This window comes from Danio rerio, chromosome 11 (genome assembly GCF_049306965.1).
Source record: "Danio rerio strain Tuebingen ecotype United States chromosome 11, GRCz12tu, whole genome shotgun sequence".
In the NCBI taxonomy this organism is placed as follows: domain Eukaryota; kingdom Metazoa; phylum Chordata; class Actinopteri; order Cypriniformes; family Danionidae; genus Danio; species Danio rerio.
This window is the reverse complement of record NC_133186.1, coordinates 13752071-13771798: the sequence shown is the minus strand read 5'-3', so window position 1 is coordinate 13771798 and position 19728 is coordinate 13752071. Positions and strand designations below refer to the sequence as shown.

At 37.0% G+C, this 19728-nt stretch overlaps 1 protein-coding gene and 1 long non-coding RNA gene across 3 annotated transcripts in view; one reads left to right on the top strand and one right to left on the bottom strand.

The window, feature by feature from the left end:
* The first annotated feature begins 2151 nt into the window (after nt 1–2151).
* On the top strand, nt 2152–5762 carry LOC141376566 (uncharacterized). The gene is made up of 2 exons (XR_012387075.1): nt 2152–2193; nt 2290–5762. It is a non-coding gene; the product is annotated as an uncharacterized lncRNA (long non-coding RNA).
* abcb11b (ATP-binding cassette, sub-family B (MDR/TAP), member 11b) overlaps nt 4964–19728 on the bottom strand; it is a 46156-nt gene continuing 31391 nt past the window's right edge. For both annotated transcript variants that reach the window (XM_073916556.1, XM_003199465.7), the window contains 8 exons: nt 18033–18194; nt 17723–17926; nt 14657–14898; nt 12524–12680; nt 10477–10674; nt 9380–9586; nt 6232–6378; nt 4964–6144 (listed from right to left, as the gene is read on the bottom strand). In XM_073916556.1, the coding sequence (XP_073772657.1) occupies nt 5944–6144; nt 6232–6378; nt 9380–9586; nt 10477–10674; nt 12524–12680; nt 14657–14898; nt 17723–17926; nt 18033–18194 (1518 nt within the window). In that variant the 3' untranslated portion in view covers nt 4964–5943. The remainder of the gene's footprint in view (nt 6145–6231; nt 6379–9379; nt 9587–10476; nt 10675–12523; nt 12681–14656; nt 14899–17722; nt 17927–18032; nt 18195–19728) is intronic.

The window sequence follows — 19728 nt, the reverse complement described above, 5'->3', positions numbered from 1 at the left end:
AATGAACTCTAGCGAATACTTTACTGATCCCAGCAATCTGGGGAGAACTGTCAAACTTGTCCAAACTACAAAAAGGCAGCGGTAACCAAAATCACCACTTGCTACAACCAAGGTATGCTGAAGAGCATCTTTAAATGCATTACATGTTGTATTGAGGCAATTTCACAACAGGTAATATTCCTGTCAGATAATAGGAAACTGAAGCTACAATTTGCACTTTGCTCAGAACCATATCAAGACAAGTCAGTTTCTGCTGCAACATTCAGATGTCTTAACAATATGAAATCATGGATTTATCCTGCTGCTATGAACAGTTTATGTCTTTGGTGATATAATGCTACTCGTTTGGTTCATTAGTACCAACTGAGCATCATTTAAACATCACGTCCTACTTTAGCATTGCTGCTGACCATCTTTTTATGACCACAGTGTGTTGATCTTGTGATGACTCAAAGTCACCAGATCTAAATCATTTGGGATTTGGTGGAATTGTTGATTTACATCATGGATGTTTGAAACCCGGTCCCACACCACCCAAACCACTTTGAGCTGGGATTAAACCAGAGACTGTCAGCATGGGAGTCAGATGCTCTAACAAGGAGGCTAAAGACCATGGTATCTATTGTCTGTCGCTAGAGCACCTTTTAGAGGTCAGAAGAGTGAAGTTTACCTGCACAGCACTAGCCTAGCTGGCCTCCACTACACTCACTCCCCTTAATTGCACTCCCATCTGTGTCACAGCACCAATGTAACCCCGCGGGTTCCCCACCACCCCACCCACTCCAAGCTGGGCGCACCAATGTAATGCCACTAGTCTAACACCACCCAACCTGCCCCAAACTTGGATTGAACTGGCAACTGTCTGCACAGGATTCGGTTGCTCTAACAAGGAGTCTACCCTGCTGAAAAATCCAGCTTAAACGAGCCTAGGCTGGTTGGCTGGTTTTAACTGGTTGACCAGCCTGGTTTAAGAGGGGTTTTGGCCATTTCCAGGCTGGTTTCCAGTCATTTCCAGCCTGGTCTTAGCTGGTCAGGCTGGAAAATGACCAGCCAAATCCAGCTAAAACCAGCTTGACCAGCCTGGTTTAAGCTGGACATAGCTGGTTTTGGCTGAACTCCCAGCTTCGCTAGGCTGGTCAAGCTTGAAATGACTGGAAACCAGCCTGAAATGGCCAAAAGCCCTCTAAAACCAGGCTGGTCAACCAGCTAAAACCAGCCAACCAGCCTAGGCTGGTTTAAGCTGGATTTTTTAGCAGGGTAAAGACCATGGTCTCTAGTGTATTTTGCTAGAGCAGCTATAGAAATCAGAGGAGTGAGGTTTACCTGTACAGCACTTCACTAGCTGGCCTCTACTACACTCACTCCCCTAAACCTCACTCCCATTTGGGTCACAGCACCAATGTAATGCCACTAGCCTTACACCACCCAAACTGGGATTGAACCAGCAGCTGTCCGTAAAAGAAGTCAGTTGTTCTAACAAAGAGTCTAAAGACCATGGCCTCTAGTGTCTGTTGCTAGTGCACCTTCAGAGGTCAGAGGAGTGAGGTTTACCTGCACAGCACTTCACTAGCTGGCCTCCACTACACTCACCCCCCTAAACCTCCCTCCCATCTGGGTAACAGCACTAATGTAACACCACCAGTCTTACACCACCCAACCTTCTTTAAACTGGCAGACTGTCCGCATGGGAGTCAGTTGCTCTAAAAAGGCTAAAGACCTCTGGCATCTGTCGCTAGATCACTTTTTACAGGTGAGAGAAGTGAGGTTTATCCGTATAGCACATCACTAGCTGGCCTCCGCTACATGTGCACACAACTACTTTACAGAAACTGTGGAATTTTATCATATCAATATGACTAAAATGACTAAAAAGAGAAACTTTGAACAGAATGTGAATTGGAGGTGCTCCTATCGGAGGCAGACCAGAGAAAATTGTGTTATTTGCAAATTTGTCGTTGGAATGAGCTAGTTGAGTGATTTCCGCCCGTTTGATCGACAGAAACAACAAAGCTAAAGAGGGCGGACATCAGCGGCACAATTGATGTAGCTCCTAAAGAGCATTTCAACATGTTTTGACACTGTCATTCATGAACCCGGTTCAAATCCAGCATCTGATGAACTCATTCTTCTTTTTTCCCCACTACATATCAGATTTTGCCAAACGAGGAACACACAAAGGAATCATTAATAAGTGTGTGTATTATGTTAAGCGCATTTGAGCATCACATATTATTTGCACATTTATTGAATGGAAATGTTTCTGATTCATGAATGCATATTCGTCTTCAGATGGTGACTTCATAGCAATGTACGTGCAGTCGATCGCTCTGATTACATTGGGAAAACTGGCGATTGCTGCAAGTTGCGCTTTAATGTTTGGCTTGGTCAACTGCATGGTATGTAAACCTTATTTACCTGGTAGACATGTGGATGATCTCGTCTCATACAGCTGCCATTGCATGGCTCAAAGATACTTTGTAGGGTCCAATTTAACACAATTGCCTCTAGGAGTTGCCAATGGAAATAAAACAAGCACACACAAGAAATCGACGTACGCCAGACATGAAGTTGGTATGGACCAATGCACATTCTCATGCTCAATACATCGTTAGTAAGTCCAAACGTGTGTGTGAAACCTGGCGTAATTGTGCGTATGCCGCGTTGATACATGAGGCCCCTGGCAATCAAGCATCCAACTGCTGCTTTAAATGTTTCCTTGTTTACTGTCTGTGAAACTACAGCGCAAAAGTCACTTATACTATAATGGATTTAGGATTGTGCAATTTCTAAAACCTCTTTTATTCATTCGGTGTTTTTATAGTGACATGTCAGCTAGAGAAATATTATGAATGACTGCTTGAACAACAATTTTTTGAAGTATATAAATACATTTATTTGTCAATGAATACAACAACAAACATATCAAAGTTCTTGCTTTTAAATCAGTGTTATATGTATCAATAAGTACATATGAACCATTTTTATGGGATTTCTATGCAATTATAGAAATTTAAATCGTAACAGTATGTATTAAAACAATTTTTATCCTGTATTATCCCAAAATTCAGTAAAATTTACTACCCGTATACTACAAGACTCTTAAATGCTTGATTTTAATAGGCTGATGAACATGCTAATGTGCAGTTATTTTCAGATGATCAAACAGCTTTAGTAATTCCAGGCAGGTTTTGACCACATTACAGTTTCATACAGTGGTGGAAAAAGTACTGAACAATCGTACTCTATTAAAAGCATCATTACTTGTCCAACGTTTACAACATTAATGCTACTCAAAGTACAGTATGAGTGAAAAGTAAAAAGCTCTAACTACTACTCCAAGAAACTACTTAAGCATAAAAAGCAGTGAGTAGTACCCTGTGAAAATTAGTTCACCTTATACCTTGCAAATTAAAAATGTAACTAACATCAGTCATTTTTTAAGGGTCTTTATAAGTATAAGTGAAATTATTTGTCGTACATGGACTATAAATTTAAATGTGACCTGGTTGTTCTACTTAGCCAATCATAGTACACCCCAAATCAGAAAATCAGTTGGGACAGTATGAAAATTGCAAATTGAAAAAGTAAGTAGTGACCTCTAAATTTACTTTGACTTGTATTTCACTGCAGACAATATGTACACAAAATATTTCATGTTTTATCCGTTCAACTTTATTTCTTTTGTAAATATACATCTTTTCATGCTGTCATTCAGACCTGCAACATACCAAAAAGGTTAGGACAGGAGCAATTTAGGGTTAGTAATCAGGTAAATTGCTTAAATAATGATGTGATTTGAAATAGGTGATGTCAACAGCTGATTGTAATCATGATTTGGTACAAAAGCAGCATCCGAGAGTGATTTAGTCCTTTAGGAGGAAAGATGGGCCAAGGATTGCCAGTTTGTCAACAAATATGTGAGAAAATTATTGAAATGTATTGAAATGTAAAAAAATAATGTTCCTCAAATAAAGATAGTAAAATACTTGGATATATTTTACCTTCAGCAGTGAATAACGTAATTAAAAGATTTAAGGAATCTGGAGGATTTTCAGTGAGTAACACTGTGAGGACAAGGACGATTCCTTAGGTGATACTCCAAGAATCGTCACTCCTCCATAAGCATTATCACATGGGATCAGGACAACTTTGGCAAACCTTTGTCAACTACCACATTACATAGTTACTTCCACAAATGCCAGTTAAAGCTACTGTGGTAGCCGAGGGACCCAACCAGATTTCTTGTGGCGCAGGAATATATTTACGAATAAAGTGCGGGAGGGGTCAGTAACTCTGGTGTAATTTGAACTGAAGCTGGCGGTCTAACAATATCGCTCCTGAACGTGTGTGTGTGTGTGCGCGCGCATGTGCACTTGATGCTGTCTATGTGTGCGTGTGTGTGTGTGAAAATGAAAGAGAGCTTGATGCTGTGAGTGGCTTGCTTGCTTGGTGCTGTCTATGTGTGTGTGTGTGAATGAGAGAGTGATGCTGTGGTTTAGCTTTTTTTTTTCTTCTACCCCACCACCCCCACTCCGGTAGCAGGAATGGTCGCGTTGGGTAGGAAATGGGGCAGGTTGAACAGAGGGTGAACAAATGCTGAATATAAGTGGGAGCGGTCTAGTTACAACTAAAACCTGACGATGTTGGGATTCAAAATTTAGTCCCGCACAGATTTGTATCTGGGATAAACCATCACATAGGGGTGACGTGACCTGTGATAAGGGCCTGAATCAGTATTTCTGGTGTTTTTTTGGGGGGATAAAAAAACGCTGTTAGCTCCGGACCGAAGAAGAAAAGGATCATCTAGACTGTTACAAAGTGGTAAATGCTTTACTGTTTCAACTTTTTTTTTTTTTTTCAAATGTGTTGCCAAAATTGGAAATGTGTTTATAAAAAAAAAAAATCACAAGGAACTCATTACATAATGTGTGTTGTATGGTCTAAAATGAAATACAAGTCAAAGTAGAAATCACTACTTCTTTTTTTATTTGTGTTTTCCATTCTGTCCCAACGTTTTCTGATTTGGGGTTGTAGAAAAGAAAAAATGAACATATAGTTCTGAGTACAGGTTGAAGGAAAATACTGTAGTAAATGTACAGCACTAAAATGGACTCAAGTAAAAGTACACATTTTTAAAACTACTTAGCAAAGTACTATTCCTGAGAAAAATTACTCCACAATAGTAATTTGAGCATTTGTAATTTGTAACTTTACAGTGGTTGGAAATCACTACGCCACACAATTTCAGTTATTTCAAATTATTTCACAGCTTATAACAGACAGAAATCTAATAAAAACTGCACATAAACCTTTCGATGACATGCAAAAAAAAAAAAAAACATTCAGGCTAGGGCATATTCTTGGATCCATCTATGTTGATCCTGGAACAACGTTTCCAGTCAGCCAATCAGAATTAAGGGATATGTTTACAGTTCTATTTTTGGGAATGAATAATGTATTTTGAGTTTAGAGTTTAGACTTTTTTTTTTATTATTTTGCTTGTTCAACTACTTATTTAAAATAAGATGAACCAACTTATTGTGATTTAGCACAACTTAATTGTTTTTGCAAATTTAAGTAAATTGAACATAAAACTCTTTAAGTTAATAATCAATTTGTTTTAGGACAACATAAAGGAATTGTGTGGAACCCAGCATTTTTTTATAGTGAATAAAAATGACTTTAATGTTGTTGGCATAGATGTTAATCCAGGATTGCATTGTACTTGGCAAAATCACACCCACCTCCCATACATCTTTGAAGATGAAAACCTGAAAACAATCTTGAAATGCAACATCTAACTGATATCTTTAGTTTCACTGACTATCATAGGCAGAATAATAGACCTTGGTCTTTAAAAATATAAGAAAATAATGCACATCCATGTCCACACCGGGTCTACAGTGCTGATTGGTCTTTCTATCTGCCTCGTTGAGAGTAAGATTAACTGATTGGAGCTCCAGTCGTGACAAGTTTATAGTACGCCCCCTTCAGGCCCATCAGATAGTCATGCGTGCCCTTCTCAATGACGTATCCTCTTGACATCACAGCTATGATGTCAGAGTTCTGGATAGTAGACAGACGGTGAGCGATGACAATACATGTTCTGCCTTCTCTGGCTTTATCCAAGGCCTCCTGTACAGTCTGAAACACAAACAAACATAGACTACGAGTTCCTAAATGACCTCTTAAACATCTTCTAAAACTCGTTTTGCTAGCTTTCCTGCTCACCTTCTCGCTTTCTGTGTCTAGTGCTGAGGTGGCCTCATCCAGAAGCAGTATTTTGGGGTCTCTTATGATCGCTCTGGCTATGGCAATACGCTGTTTTTGACCCCGGGAAAGCTGGGAACCTTGGGAACCAACATTGGTGTCGTATTTCTGCATCATGGGAGGAAGATGTATTAATGAGATCTTTTTTTCCACATAAGACCATGCCAAAAACATCCCAGTGACCACCCAGAAAGACCCTAGCAACCAATCAAAACAGTAGTATAGTATCTACTTGCATGTGCCATCCATCAAAGAACTGCCTTGCAAAATTGGAGACAGCATGTCCTTAAACCCACTTTAAAACTAAAACTGCTTCAGAATATAAACTACTTTTTTTTAATTAAAACTACTACTAATGTAAGGCCTGTTCACATCCTGCATGGTAACTATAACAATAAAGATATAGTTATAGTTTAATACACATTTGAAATCATTTCAAATATAAAAACAGGGGACTTTATATCACAACTAGCATCCTCTTAAAAGTGAATTTTCTAAATGATGAACAATAAAATACATCTACAGCCAATCAGAATCAAAATGTAAAGTCTTTGAAGTTGGATTTTAATTGGCTGTCAGTGTTTTTTATTTTTGTTCATCAGTTAAGTTTAGGGTTAGGGTCAAGGGTTTAATGGTCAATGTTGTGTGTCCCTCCCTTATCCTAAAATGTTAAATTCATCTCTATACTTAATTAATTAAATAATTAAATAATATATTGAGTAGAAAACGTATATTATTTGTGTTTCTGTTATGTTACATTACTAATATTTGTGATTTTTATATATAAATTTTATTTGGATTATACATTTTGTACAAAGTTGCGTAGGCACCTATTGTATCTGTTCTGGTTCTTATTATTCTTCCGTCTTCTTCTCCTGCTCTGGGAATCTATGGCAGCCCTATGAACCGCTTGCGGCATTTGCACAAACTTTGGCACACTGATAGAAGACAACCTGATCTTCAACCACATCAAATTTGGACTTTCTAATTCAAACTCTCAAGCGCCACTACTTGTCCAAAGTTTCACTTATGTTTATCTTTTATCTCAAAATTCTATTTTTCCTCTGATTTCTTGGTTCATGCTGAATCAAACGCACCCTAGGACGCCATTTTTTGTTGTGAAAATGTTTTCGCTGTTTAAATTTTTTTGTAAAACATATTTGAACGAACTCCTCCTAGGCCGTTTGTCAAATTTTCACCAAAATTCAATCACGTGATCTACAGACCATGCTGACCAAAAGTTATGGAACTGAAGTTGATTAGATGAACTGTTTTCAGCTTTTCTGCATTTCGTTTTACATCCAGCACAGCATGACAAATCGAATGATGTCTGATTTTCACAGGTTAAAAGTTTTGGTCGTCGGCCATTTAGAGTTGTCAAAAATGCCTACATTTTACATGCACATTGGTAATCGGTATGTGTCTTCGGGACTTTCGGGCGCTCAAAAAGTATCACAGTGCCACCTTTTGGTCAAACGTTATAAAAATATTTCTAAAAATGCCAATAACTTTTGACTAATTTTGCCTATTGTTATGAAACTTGTCTTGATACTTTTCTTGGGTTGTTCTGACAATAAAGATTCCAATTATGCATTGATTAACTGAACTTCTTGTCCGCCATTTAGCCTTAAGTCAAAAAACAACTTTTTCGAACTCCTACATTGTTTGGCTAATTTGCACCAAATTTGACTCAGATTATCTTCAGACCATGCTGACAAAAAGTTATTGAATTTCTGTCAATAGGTGATGCCAAACTATACCTTAGGCTGTATCCCTGCGATAGTTCATGATCATAGGTCTGGGATTGTCGTCTCACACTGACAACACCATAAAAAATATAGTGAGAGTGCCACATGTGGGTCAAGAGTTATAAGACATTCATTAGCCATTATTAATGAAGCTTACAAATTTGGTGAAACCTGTCTCAAATTATTCCTTGGATCATGCCAACACACACAGATAGCAATCATGCCGTAATCTGCCAAACTTCCTGTCCGCCATTTTGATTTTGTTCAAACCATTCTTTTTAAAACTCCTCCCAGACCGTTGGTCCAATCTTCACCAAATTTGACTCGGACCATCTTCAGATCATGAAAACCAAAAGTTATGGCATTTATAGACAAAACTGATAACCAAAACTGTTGTCATTTTGCAAAAGAGCAAACTTGATGTAATGCTGCCAGATGATTTACAGGCTGAATCACTGCAATGGTTTGTAGTATTGAAACCAAACTTGATGTGTGTGATCTAGACCTGTCTTTGACCGAACTACGTCAGTTTAAGCCACCTTCTGGGTAAAATTTATTAAATGACTATTGAATAGTTTTGTCTACTGACATGAGACTGGTCTTGCAGATTCCTTGTATCATAAAGAGAACATTAATATAATTTATTCCCTAACTGAGACAACTTCCTGTCCACTATCTTGAAATTGTTTGAAAATGTTGTTTTGAACTCTCCATAGATCGATTGCCCAGTTTCCACCAAATTTGGCTCAGACCATGTTGCCAAAAAGTTATAAAACTTTCCAGTTGTTCTGTAGCTTGTTGCTGTGTCTGTTTCTGATGTGGCCGCAGGGCTGCTTGGCTCCAGTACTTGCTGCTTGCAGCTATTGTTACATTTGTATTATTTACCTAGAATTTTTATTAATTTATTATTTATCATTACTTGATATTTATTTAGAACAATTTGCTTGTTTGAATAATATATATATATATATATATATATATATATATATTTTTTTTTTTTTTTTTTTTTTTTTTTATCATATTAATTAAATTATTTATTTACAATTGTATTGTCCCTGGATCCCAGTTTGAAAACTCTACATGTATTAATACTTATTTACTGTTATAACTATCACTCTTGGTGTGAACAGGCCTTGGAAACCTTGATCTTTTTATGTAATTTTACTTATTGTTTATAATAATTTTTTATACATCACCTTGGGTCATCTTCTGTTTTTTTAAATCTTCTTTATCGATAAATGATTGAATCTGATTAGACGTAAACCAATCAAAGTGGAATCTCTGAGATGTCAACGTATAATTCAGATAGAAAATGCAATTCAGTTGAAATTGTTATCATCCAAAGATTCATTAGTCATCACCTCAGGAAGTGACATCACAAAGTCATGCAGCTGGGCCTTCTTTGCTGCGGAAATGACATCGTTCATGCTGAGCTCACGTTGATTGTCCCCATAGCGAATGTTCTCTGCAATACTGCAGTCAAAGAGAATCGGCTCTTGGGAGACAATCCCAATCTTAGAGCGCAGGTAAGCAACGTTGATCTGAGAACTTTCACGACCATCGATCAGCTGATCCATACAAAATAATGAACACAAACATAAAATAATGATTTAAAGCAGAAATTAGTCAATACTGTATGTTTACATGGACAACATTAACACAATTTAAGACGATACTCTGATTAAGAATCTACCAATCTAAACAGAAGGAGTGTGAACTTGTAAACTAGGGCTGCACAACATATCGAAAAAAGTATCATTATCGTGATAGCAGTATATGCTATATAATCATATCGCAGAGACGTGCAATAAATAACTTCTTTTTTTTTAAATAAAATAAAATAAAATTTTCTTTAGGTAAATGTTATATCGCAAAGAATATTTTTATAAGTAATCTTACGGTTTTAGTTTTACTCCATGTCTACAATTATTGTCCTAAAGTATGATTAAATGTCAGTGAGTTGGTCTTGTAACCCAAAGATTGCTGGTTCGATTTCTGACAAATAATTAACTGCACTTGAAGCTTTCATAGAAAAAATGTTTAACAAATCAATGCGGAAGAGCGCTAGTTTTTGCAATTGTTTTAGAACTTCCGTTTCAGTCGCCTATGGGAGAAATGACTAGGAATAATAATAAATGTCAGAAAACGGTCAAACTTCTTGCTCTACAATCAAATGTGTTCACGACTCTACATAAAAAGTGCAATAATATAATAAGAAAATATCAGTTTGCAACATCAAGCTGCATAACAGGCTGTTTTAAATGTCTCAAAATCAATGAAAGTGAATGAGAGCAGAAATCTTGAGCTAAAAAGATTTCAATGACTGCCGTATGCTCATCCGTGAATAATATGGTCAATATGGTTTAGTAAAATGGGAAATTGAACATTCTAAGAGTAACATAATAATCATAATGTAAACGATTAGATAACTAATGTACTGAGTGAAAGGTTTTCTTACCACACGTCCACTGTTGGGATCATAGAATCTCTCCAGTAGTTGAACACTGGTGCTCTTTCCACAACCACTGCTCCCCACAAACGCTAAAGTCTGTCCTGGTTTAACACTCACATTCAGTCCATTCAGAACCTGAATATCTGGTCGGGATGGGTATGTGAACTTGCAGTCTATAAACTCAATGTCCCCTTTAAAATTATCCTAAAAAGAAAGAAAAAGTAGTTGACTTCATTTAATCTTTGATCAAAGTCTAACCATTTCCTTCCATGTTCGGAGTAGCAGTCCTTTTGTTGACATCAGTTTGTTGACATCAGTTTGATGGAATCATGTGCAAAAAGAAAGCCCCGCCCCTAGTCAATATTAAATTTTAGTTGGAAGTACATAATCACACTACATATAAAAGTTTCAGCATCATGTAGGTCTTGAACAATATTTTACATTACACTGTCGCTTATATATTGTTTTTCTCCGCCATTAAACTGAACGTGAAATAGAGTGATCCCTCGCTATAATGCAGTTCACCTTTCGCAGCCTTGCAGTTTTGCGTTGTTGTTTTTTTAGTGCAATTTGACATGCTTTTTTTACAGAACATTGTGTTCTGCGTCCAGATTGGTTGTAGACCATTGTCAATCAATCTCCTTCGTGTCTCCTGTACAGTACACAATGCATTCAGCTTGCCAAATTAACATAAAAATCGTGAGCAGTGTAATCTCCAACGAGGATGCAAAAAGTGTTGTAACTAGGGTTGGGTTGATCGACGATGCCATCATCCATCGCCGATGGCTCATAGACATCACAATACTGATCCGCCATCGCAATCCTCCACCCAGCCCCCGTCGCAGCAGCAACCCGCTCGCAAAAAAAAAAAACACACACACGGCCCCGTTTAGACTAACATGTCTTAATTTTGAAATGGTATTTTAGAACAAAAACGATCCACATCCACACTGGCGTTTTACCTAGCATTTCTGAAAGGATCTCCCTCTATACCGCTGAAACTGCACATCACGTGCGCTGCAGTATATGCAGATGTCTGAGCTCAGGGCAGTCAGCGGGTGCTTTGAGCACAAAACCCCAGAGAGAAGTGTACAGGTTATTAGGGATGTATCACTGGATCGTGTCTCACTATAGTTGGTAAACGTGATATTTAATTAATCTTGTCTCTATCTAATGACTCTTCATTTTTTTTTATCTATCAGGTGACGTGTCACAGCATCAGTACACTACTTCAATCTTTCGCTTTCATGCTTGTACTTAGTAATTTTAGTGAAAACCTTAGATACTGTTGGTTGGTTGCTGTTGGTTGTGCACCTTTTTTACCAACCAAGTTTGTCGACGCCATTATAACGACACAGATCACTGTGATTGACAGGTGGAATTTGTGTGTAACTTATCTTTATTTATTTATGATTTCGTTATGGGTAAAATAAAGACCATGCAGGTCAGGTAGTTAAAAAGGTAGGCTACAAATAATTAATTCATTATGAATGAATCATTTATTTATAAATAATTTATTCACCACTGCCTACGATGATGATACCATCATCCATTGCTATGTTTCACATTACACATCGTACAATGCAAATTGGTCAACATCGCCCAACCCTAGTTGTAACTGTCCGCAGCAAGACCATTGTAAAGGGGGTCACACACAAAATGTGCTGTGCCACACAGCGCCATGCATTTTATAATTGTAAACATAGGTGTCTATCAGGGTACGCACACCGGAACCGTAAGTCCCAGCTATGACTCAGGACACTGTTCATATTTCTGCCGCACCACAGAGCCCCATCTGAATAATTTTATTTGAAATAACATGCGAATGTGTGCGTCCAGTATGTGTTACTTCCAACTGTCATGTGAGCGGCGCATCCAGTGTGTGACCCCCCTAGGGTGGGGTCTGCTTGTTTTGTGAATCAGTGACTGCAGGAAAAAGAATATTATGCTGGATGCCAACATTCTATGCACAAAAGCTAAAAAGCTTTATTAAGCTTTTGCTGACAGCGAACGAGGGACCAATGTGAATGGTTGGTACTGATTCTTAAAATACCCATTTTTGTCCGTCTTTGCTGTAGACACTGATTTTGGGAATGCGGTCCAGTAGCTGGAAGAATCGGGCAGCAGAGATCTTGGCTTTGGCGTAGTCTGGAGTATAGGAGGACGCTCGGCCGAGAGCCGTGCCACTTGTAACAATTGCTGAAATCACCCTGTAAATGACAGAAAAATCAAAATACACTCTTTGTTGTCCTCTGTAATTCACTGTAAAATATTAGTTCAGATTACTCAAAACATTTTTTAAGTTAATAGAACTTAATGGTATTTTTTACTACAACAACATGTTTGTGACAAGTGGGTGGCAAACAGGTGACCTTCATTATTAATGTTGATCATAATTTAATACATTTTCTTAATTAATTCATTTTCCTTCGGCTTAATCTCTGATTTATCAAAGGTTGCCACAGCGGAATGAACTGCCCAATATTCTGGGATATATTTTACACAGTGGATGCCCTTCCAGCTGCAACCCAGTACTGGGAAGCACCCATACACTCTCATTCATGCACACACTCATATACTATGGCCAATTTGAGTTCATCCAGTTCATCTATACTGCTTGTCTTCTAACTGTGGGGGAAACCAGAGCCCGTTTTTTTTTTTTAAAGTAATCCACTAGGATTTTGGATAACGGATTGGATCGAATCTTAAAAATGGGTTTTTATATAATTACATATAATAATTACATAATTGGATTAGATCACGTAATCTAATCTTGGTTTTGTTTAGGTTCAAACTTTTAGTTTGGGTTTTTCAAACCTTTTGTGTAGAATTTGGATCCAAAGGTAACACTTTACAATAAGGCTCATTAGATAATGCATTTACTAACATGAACTAATCATGAACAACACGTGTACAGCATTTATTAATCATAATTAAACATTTACTAATGCATTATTAACATTTAAGTCCATGCTTGTTAACATTAGTTAATGCACCATGAGTTAACATGAACTAACAATGAACTACTGTATTTTCATTAATTAACGTTAACTAACATAAACAAATACAATAGTAAATGTATTCTTCATTGTTTGTTCATGTTAGTAAATGCATTAATTAACATTAACTAATGAACCTTATTGTAAAGTGTGACCGATCCAAAAATCTGGATTAAACTGAACCCATCAGAAGGGTGCAATCAGCGTGGATTTCAAGCCCAAAATGTAAAAAATGTAAAGAAATCTTTAAAAATATATCAAATAGTACTATATTTGGATCATGCAGTAAGATATCATAAGATATCTTATTCATAAAGTTTTAATTGTATTTGTTCATCCGTCAGTCTACAGTGATTAGATAGGCTTTAACATATTGAGCCTTTCAGTACATTTACATTTACATAGGCCTACAACAAAGTAGAAAGAGTTTGGCCTTATAAAATAATCCTCCAAACAGCTGTCAAAATAGACCAAAAACAATCAATTTTATTCTGTTATTAACTGGTTTATATATAAGTGGTTTTTTAAATGACTTTCAACAATTGCAAAAAGAGACTGAAAGGGCAGAAGCACCGCTTCGTCTGGCAGACAGACTGACTCTGACCAAACTGCAGCAAACCAAGGCCACACTTGAGACCAGCCTCCTAAAGGCTATACACTCAGACAAGCTGGTCTCTCCACAACAGATGAGGAAGTCTGAAATCATTGGGGAGTTTTTGACATTGTCTTTTTTAAATTCAATACATCTATATTTGAAAAATAGCAGACTGCTGGAAGAGGATGGGTTGGGTTTTTCTTGTTTTTATTAATTTTTTTTTATGTGTGTTTTCATTTAAAAAAAATAAATACATTATATTGACCCCACACTGGCTATTCTACTTGTCGCTCTTTACATATCTATAGTTCTACATTGTGATTTCCTATCCTGTTTGAGCACTGGTTATCCAGATTTAGTGATCCTTAAAAGTTCCTATCCGGATCAGATTGATCAATTTCATCCGGATTAAACCTTTTGAAAAACCGGGCCCAGAACACCCGCAGGAAATCCACACGAATGCTGGAAGAAAATGCAAACTCCACACAGCAATGCCAACTCGACTAGAACAAGTAACCTTCTTTGAATAATCAACTTCTTCAGAATAAACTAACTGAATTTGTTTGCTATGTTTGTTTCTGTATTGTGTTACCTGAAAACAAAACTGAAGTGTAGCCCTTCGTGATAGACCAGGTATCCACCAAATCGATATGAGGCAGAATTTGCCATGAAGACCACACACTGTGCAAACCCATAGCAGGCGCCGTACACATTCGCTTTTTTCAGCGCAGCTTGGTATGGGGCCTCCAGCTGAGTCTCAAACATTTCAACAAAATTACGCTCTTTTCCCAGTCCGGCAATGGTGCGGATGTTATTCAGAGCTTCTCCAGATATCTGCACTCAGAAGACCGATTGAGAGACAGTTTTAAAAAGCTGATGAAAAATGAAGGAACACTTTCACATACCTCACAGACATTTGGTGTTAATATAGCACATGGGTTAATCAATGATTTTAAATGATAGTGAGCTGTTTTTTGTTGGGAGGCGATCTAGTTCACAATTATGAAAGGATTGTATTTTTATGGTAATAAAATATGACAACAGACATTCAAAGCTTGAATCTTAATAGAAGCTTTGAATGTAAATTTGACATGGCAAAAAAATCTTTTTCAGCTAGAGTGACCTCTGTGGTCATTCTAGAACAGGGATGCCCAAACTAGGGCCTTGGCCCAAAGTTGGCCAACAGTAACCTTTGATTTGGCCCTTCCTCCCATCTGAGAAGAGAGGAAAAATGATGGCCATGGTTTAGAGAGTATGATTTGAAATCTAATGCAACAGGCCTGTAGCCAGTGGGGTTTGGGTGGTTCGAAAGACCAACCCCCCACTGACAAAGTCCAGAATTTGGCCCCTACGGGAGCTCATTTGTCCCATTTTTGATTATAGTGCAATCATAAATTGTGAAAATAACTGATAGAAGAAGGCTTTAATTATTCAAATGGCCAAATTCCAACTGAGGAAAGTGAAAGTATTTTAAAAATAAGTATTTATTACATATATTTTTATTTAAAATGCTGATCTCATAACATTATAAAACTTTAATTACAGTTTGCAGTTTAAATGCACATTTGTAAATATACAGTTCGTAGTAAAATAGTAGACCTACAGTAAACACATTGACAAAATTGTAGAAAACATTTTTGGAGCATAAAAAAGTGTGGTCACCATCCAAAAATCTAATCCAACAAAGCTTAAACCTCATAACTGAATAAAAATGACTGCAAAGAGGTCCAGTTATTGAGAAAAAAGAACCAGCCCTTTCAATAGGCTGGCTACGGGCCTGTGTAACCATGTTTGTTTGTTTGTTTGTTTTATTGTTTAACATTAACTGAAATTAAATGTTTCAATTAAACGGTGTAAATGAATCAGATGTAGTTTAAATGTACACACCGTCACCCAATGCATATAGGACAAATCAAGGCAAAGGCAGATACTGCTTGACCAGTGTATTCAGCATTGAAATCCACTGTGTAATAATTGTGATGTTTATGTTTTAATTGAAATACGTTATCATTTTAAATGTTATACTGCATTAGTTAATATGATTTAAAGTACGGTTATCTGTTTAATTTTAAGTCTTCTAAAATAAATTGGGAAATTACCCAATGGCAACTTTGATGTAATATACAGTAGCTTACTATATTTACCTTCCGCCCGAGAGGGGTCTGGATGCAGATCTGTTGCAGTGCAATCTGATCTGCATTCAATGCTTTTTAATGCGCTCATCTAGCCCCACCCCAAACCCTACCCGTCACAGTGATGTCACTCACTCCATTGAGTGCATTGTGTCTGACATTGCATCGCTGAGTGATGCTATCTCAGCTTGCATCATAAATGCTGCCTCCAGATACTATTGTTCGGCCCACTGCTTTCAATGATATTTGGCTTTTGGCCCTTTATACAAAAACATTTGGGGAACCCCTTTTCTAGAAGTTGTAGAATTCTGATTGTTCTAGTGTTAACAAGAGAAGTTGGTTGTTCGGAAATGAATAATGCATCTCTTCAGCGAAACAAACTCATTTAAGTCCACTTATAGGGCTGGTCATTCACTAAAAACTCAATCTATCCAACCTTGCTGCTGGAATTGCTGATCTGAGACGTGGTCCAAATGTAAATTTAGTGATGAAAGCAAGTTTAATGTATTATGGTCCGATGGAAAACATTATGTTTGTCATCAAACAGGGCAATGTGACCCACTCAAATGAGAAAAAAGCAAATCTGTGAAGCTGAAAACATTGGAATAATGAAATGGCCAGCCAAAGTTATTGTCACAAAAGTTTTTTCACAAAACAAAGACAATATGGAGGAGGAAAAGTTATTTATTTAAAATATGGTCACACTTTATTTTGATAGTCAGTTTGTTAAATATGTGTTACATTGCATGTACATGCCAACTTATTCTCATTAGATTATAAGTAGACTGTTAGGTTGGAGTTAGGGATAGTGTAAATTGACAGACACATACTTGCAAAGTTTCTTATAGTCAGTTAAATGTCTGTTGAAGGAGCAGTATCAGCAGATATTAAGCAGTCAGATTACTAATACTCAAATGGACCATCAAAATAAAGTGTTGCTAAAAAAGTTTCAAAATATTTTAATTTTAAGTTCAGTTATAAGCAGAAAACACTACAGTCCTATGGTACTGCACTTAGTTTTAGTAATAATCTACAACTGAGTAATAGTCTTTATTGGGATGCAGGAAATCTATCCCAGCAAACAATTTTGTGATAATAGACGTCTAATATACATCTAAATGCAGACAGCTTTTCTAAATCAAGGCTAAACTTGGCCTGTGAGTGAAAATCTAATAGACATCTAAGAATAGCCCGGAACTAGACTAGTCGTCAAATCGACTGATTAAAGGGACTTTATATGTGTAGTCAATCAATTCTGTTTATTTGATGACTAGTCTAGTGTTGACCTATTCTTAGGCGTCTATTAGATTTTCACTGACAACGTAAATTTAGCTTTGTTTTAGCCAAGACTACTATGTTTAGACGCCTATTAGACATGTATTAGACATCTTTTAAAAACACAAAATGCTTTCTGGGAAAGGTCTAAATTTGGATTATTATTAATTATGATTGTTTATGAAAGAAATCGAGTGTTTATAAATTGTTCTAATTTTGATCTCCACTACTGCAGTGTAGCATGAGCTCACCTGCCCTGCTGTCTCCATGGCCTCTTTGTCCTGCTTGGCGAATCCAGTAAGCATTTTAGCCTGAAACCCTCCAGAAAGAGCCAAGAATGGAAGGAAGCACAGGATGACCAGAGTGAGCTTCCAGCTGAAGTAAAAGGAGATGATAACAGCCACACCGATGTTGGTCAGAGAATTCACAATCATGCCAATCTGAGAACCTGTGGCCTGGGGTGAGAGTTTATTTAGTCTTAATAAAGTTTTATTTTGATTGAAAAGGGTCACATAACATGTGGGAGTTAATGGAAACATTTCAGCTAAGTGATTTTCTTACTCCCTGGACTTGCGAGGCATCTGTAGCCAGTCGTGTTGTTAAAGCACCAGGGCTGTTTTTGCGATCATCAAACCAGCCGATCTCCTGCCCCAACATTGCGTGAAAGCCCAGACGCCTCAATCTACGAGTGAGCAGCTCGCCGGATTTAGAGAATGCATAGCCCTGAAAATAAATACGAATACCCAACAATAAGCACTTTTCTCCATGTCATTTAACATCCAAAATGTGTCGAAGCACAATTAAAAATGCTGTTGCAGAACTGTGTAATCAAAATGGGTGAACAATATTTTTCTGAAGATCTTTTTAGGTCATTAGCTTTAATGGCAGAGATAACCATAACTAGAGTAAGTTAACGTTAACTAGAGTAAGTAAAGGTACAGTATGTAAGTCTGGCCCCCAGCAGTTGAACTAGATATTGCAATTCAAACTCAAAACACTTTTTCACTTAGCTCCCCCTCTGATGACTCCATGCAAATGCAGGTTGACATATTGACTACACCACCATGAGCTAGCATGCGTGATTTGCTCTTCAGTGTTTTGGCTTTCAGCTGAGACATTTACATTACACTTAACTGAACTAAACTGAACTTTAACTGTGAAAACTGGACTGAAGCAGATCCAATTCACTAGAACATCTACGTTAAGCTGCTTTGACACAATCTAGGCTATATTGTTTAAGCACTTTAGAAATAAAGATGAATTAAAATAAATTGAATAACAACATAAACTACAATGGCAACAATCACCTCAGATACTGATTATGTGCTTTTTTCAGTGTTAAATGCAAATAATGTAAGTATGAAGGATTTACTTCCGATCTTGAACTGTGATTCAATGCAAACCAACAAATATCAGTCACTCTTAATGTACTTTTAATAATGTTACATGTGTATTAATATGATTCTAATCCTTAACATTTCATGAGGTGCACTGAGTGCACTATTTTATGCTTCTGAATGGCTGTATTTAAATTAAAGGTGGGCATGGATACATTTTTTTAATCTAGATTAATCTCACTGTAATCTTGGAATTATTCTAAATTAATCTAGATTACAATGGCTCATTTGAATTCTGCCGAAGGCATTCAGAATATGTGTGCTACCCAAATAATGACTAAAAGTAAGACTTTAAGAACGGGTTTCTCAAGCCAGGTGTCACATTAGACCAGAGGCTCATCTCCTGTTTCCACAATGCATCACAAACTGCTTGAGAAACTGTTCTACTATGATAGTTGGTGATGAAAGTAAATTATGTTCAATAAGATGTACTTGTGTTTACTAACTGTTATTCAGTTAAACTCAAAACAGCAATTTTTGATTACCTTAATCCCACTAACGTTATAACTGACCTAAATAGAAATGGAATTAAGACGTTTTTATGCATATATTAGTGGCATTAGTTGTTATTTTCTTTCCATTTGATGTGCGTCATTAAACTCTGTAACACTCTCATCAGTTCTTACTCCTTATTTGTGTTTAATACCTCTGTTTGTCATGGGGACATGAAAGAAATGTTCATGAGTGAATGTGAAACTGTCGCAGTTAAAAAGTCTCCCAAAATTACAGGAAACTTCTACATGAAAACACTTCACATAAACTCCTTAATTATATTATTGTCTATTGTCATGTAAGCGTAGTCAGTAGTGTCTTGAACTAAGTGAAAGATCCAGAAGGGCATCCTGCTGATTTGATTCAGA